This window comes from Palaemon carinicauda, chromosome 9 (genome assembly GCF_036898095.1).
Source record: "Palaemon carinicauda isolate YSFRI2023 chromosome 9, ASM3689809v2, whole genome shotgun sequence".
NCBI lineage: Eukaryota > Metazoa > Arthropoda > Malacostraca > Decapoda > Palaemonidae > Palaemon > Palaemon carinicauda.
The window spans coordinates 8,242,460-8,244,590 of NC_090733.1; the positions used below are offsets into that span (position 1 = coordinate 8,242,460).

General features: G+C 40.4%; 1 protein-coding gene across 1 annotated transcript in view; it reads right to left on the reverse strand.

Annotated features, from left to right (window-relative positions):
* The window catches only part of LOC137646259 (RNA-binding protein 25-like), a 9,907-nt gene extending 8,967 nt beyond the window's left edge, over positions 1-940 (reverse strand). The window contains exon 1 of the mRNA XM_068379378.1: positions 640-940. Coding sequence (XP_068235479.1) covers positions 640-940 — 301 coding nt within the window. The remainder of the gene's footprint in view (positions 1-639) is intronic.
* Between the last annotated feature and the right edge of the window lie 1,191 nt (positions 941-2,131).

Here is a 2,131-nt window from a genome sequence, read left to right on the forward strand (position 1 = left end):
TATATATATATATATATATATATATATATATATATATATGTATATATATATATATATATATATATATATATATATATATATATTAAGGCACTTCCCCCAAATTTGTGGGGTAGCCGACATCAACAAATGAAACAAAAATAAAAAAAATAAAAGGGGACCTCTCCTCTCTACGTTCTTCCCAGCCTGACATGGGACTCAACCGAGTTCAGCTGGTACTCCTTGGGTGCCACAGCCCACCCTCCCTCGTTATCCACCACAAATGAAGCTTCATAACGCTGAATCCCCAATTGCTGCTACCTCCGCAGTCATTTAAGGCACCGGAGGAAGTAGCAGGGCTTAACGGAATTGTGTCACAATCGCTCGCCATTCATTCCTATTCTTAGCACGCTCTCTTGCCTCTCTCACATGTATCCTCCTATCACCCAGAGCTTTCTTCACTCCATCCATCCACCCAAAACTTGGCCTTCCTCTTGTACTTCTCCCATCAACTCTTGCATTCATCACCCTCTTTAGCAGAGAGCCATTTTTCATTCTTTCAACATGGACAAACCACCTAAACACATTCATATCCACTCTAGCTGCTAACTAATTTCTTACACCCATTCTCACCCTCATCACTTAGTTCCTAACCCTATCTACTCGAGATACACCATCCATACTCCTTAGACACTTTATCTCCAACACATTTCTGTATCTCTGTCTCTTTCATTCCCCACAACTCTGATCCATACATCACAGTTGGTAAAATCACTTTCTCATATAGAAATCTCTTCACATTCGTGCCGAATCCTCTATTTTTTACTATTCCCTTAACTGCCCCCAACACTTTGCAACCTTCATTCACTCTCTGACGTACATCTGCTTCCACTCCACCATTTGCTGCAACAACCGACCCCAAGTACTTAAATTGCTCCACCTCCTCAATAACTCCATTCAACATGACATTCAACCTTGCCCCACCTTCCCTTCTCGTACATCTCATAACCTTACTCTTACCCACATTAACTCTCAACTTCCTTCTCTCAAACACCCTTCAAAATTCTGTCACTAGTCGGCCAAGCTTCTCTTCCGTGTTTGCAGCCAGTACAGTATCATCCGCGAACAACAACTGATGTCCTCCCATTCATGGTCATTCTCGTCTACCAGTTTTAATCCTCATCCAATCACTCGAGCATTCACCTCTCTCACCACTCCATCAACATACAAGTTAAACAACCACGTAACATCACACATCCCTGTCTCAGCCACACTTTCACCGGAAACTATTCGCCCACTTCATTTCCTATCATAACACATGCTCTACTACATTTGTAGAAATTTTTCAATGCTTTTAAAAACCTTCCACCAACTCCATATAACCTCATTGCATTCAACATTGTTTCCCTATCAACTCTGTCACACGCTTTCTACAAATCCATAAACGCAACATACACTTTCCATTTTGCTAAATATTTCTTTCATATCTGCCTAACTGTAAAAATTCTGATTCATACAACCCGTACCTCTTCTAAAACCACTCTATACTTCTAAGTTTTCATTCTCTGTTTTATCCTTAATCCTATTAATCAGTACTCTGCCATACACTTTTTCAACTACACTCAACAAACTAATACCTCTTTAATTACAACACTCATGCATATCTCCCTTACCCTTATATATTATTAAAATACATGCACAAAACCAATCTACTGGTACCATTGACAACACAAAACATATATTAAACAATCTCACCAACCATTCAAGTACAGTCACTCACCCTTCCTTCAACATCTCAGCTCTCACACCATCCCTACCAGATGCTTTTCCTACTCTCGTTTCATCTAGTGCTCTCCTCACTTCCTCTCTTGTAATCTCTTTCTCTCATTCTCACTTCCCATCACCGGCACCTCAACACCTGCAACAGCAATTATATATGCCTCCCTATTATCCTCAACATTCAGTAAACTTTCAAAATATTCCGCGTACCTTTTCCTTGCCTCCTCTCCTTTTAACAACCTTCCATTTCCATCTTTCACTGTCTCTTCAATTCTTGAGCCAGCCTTCCTTACTCTCTTCATTTCTTTCCAAAACTTCTTCTTATTATCTTCATATGAATGACCCAATCCCTGACCCCCCTCAGGTCAGCTGCCCT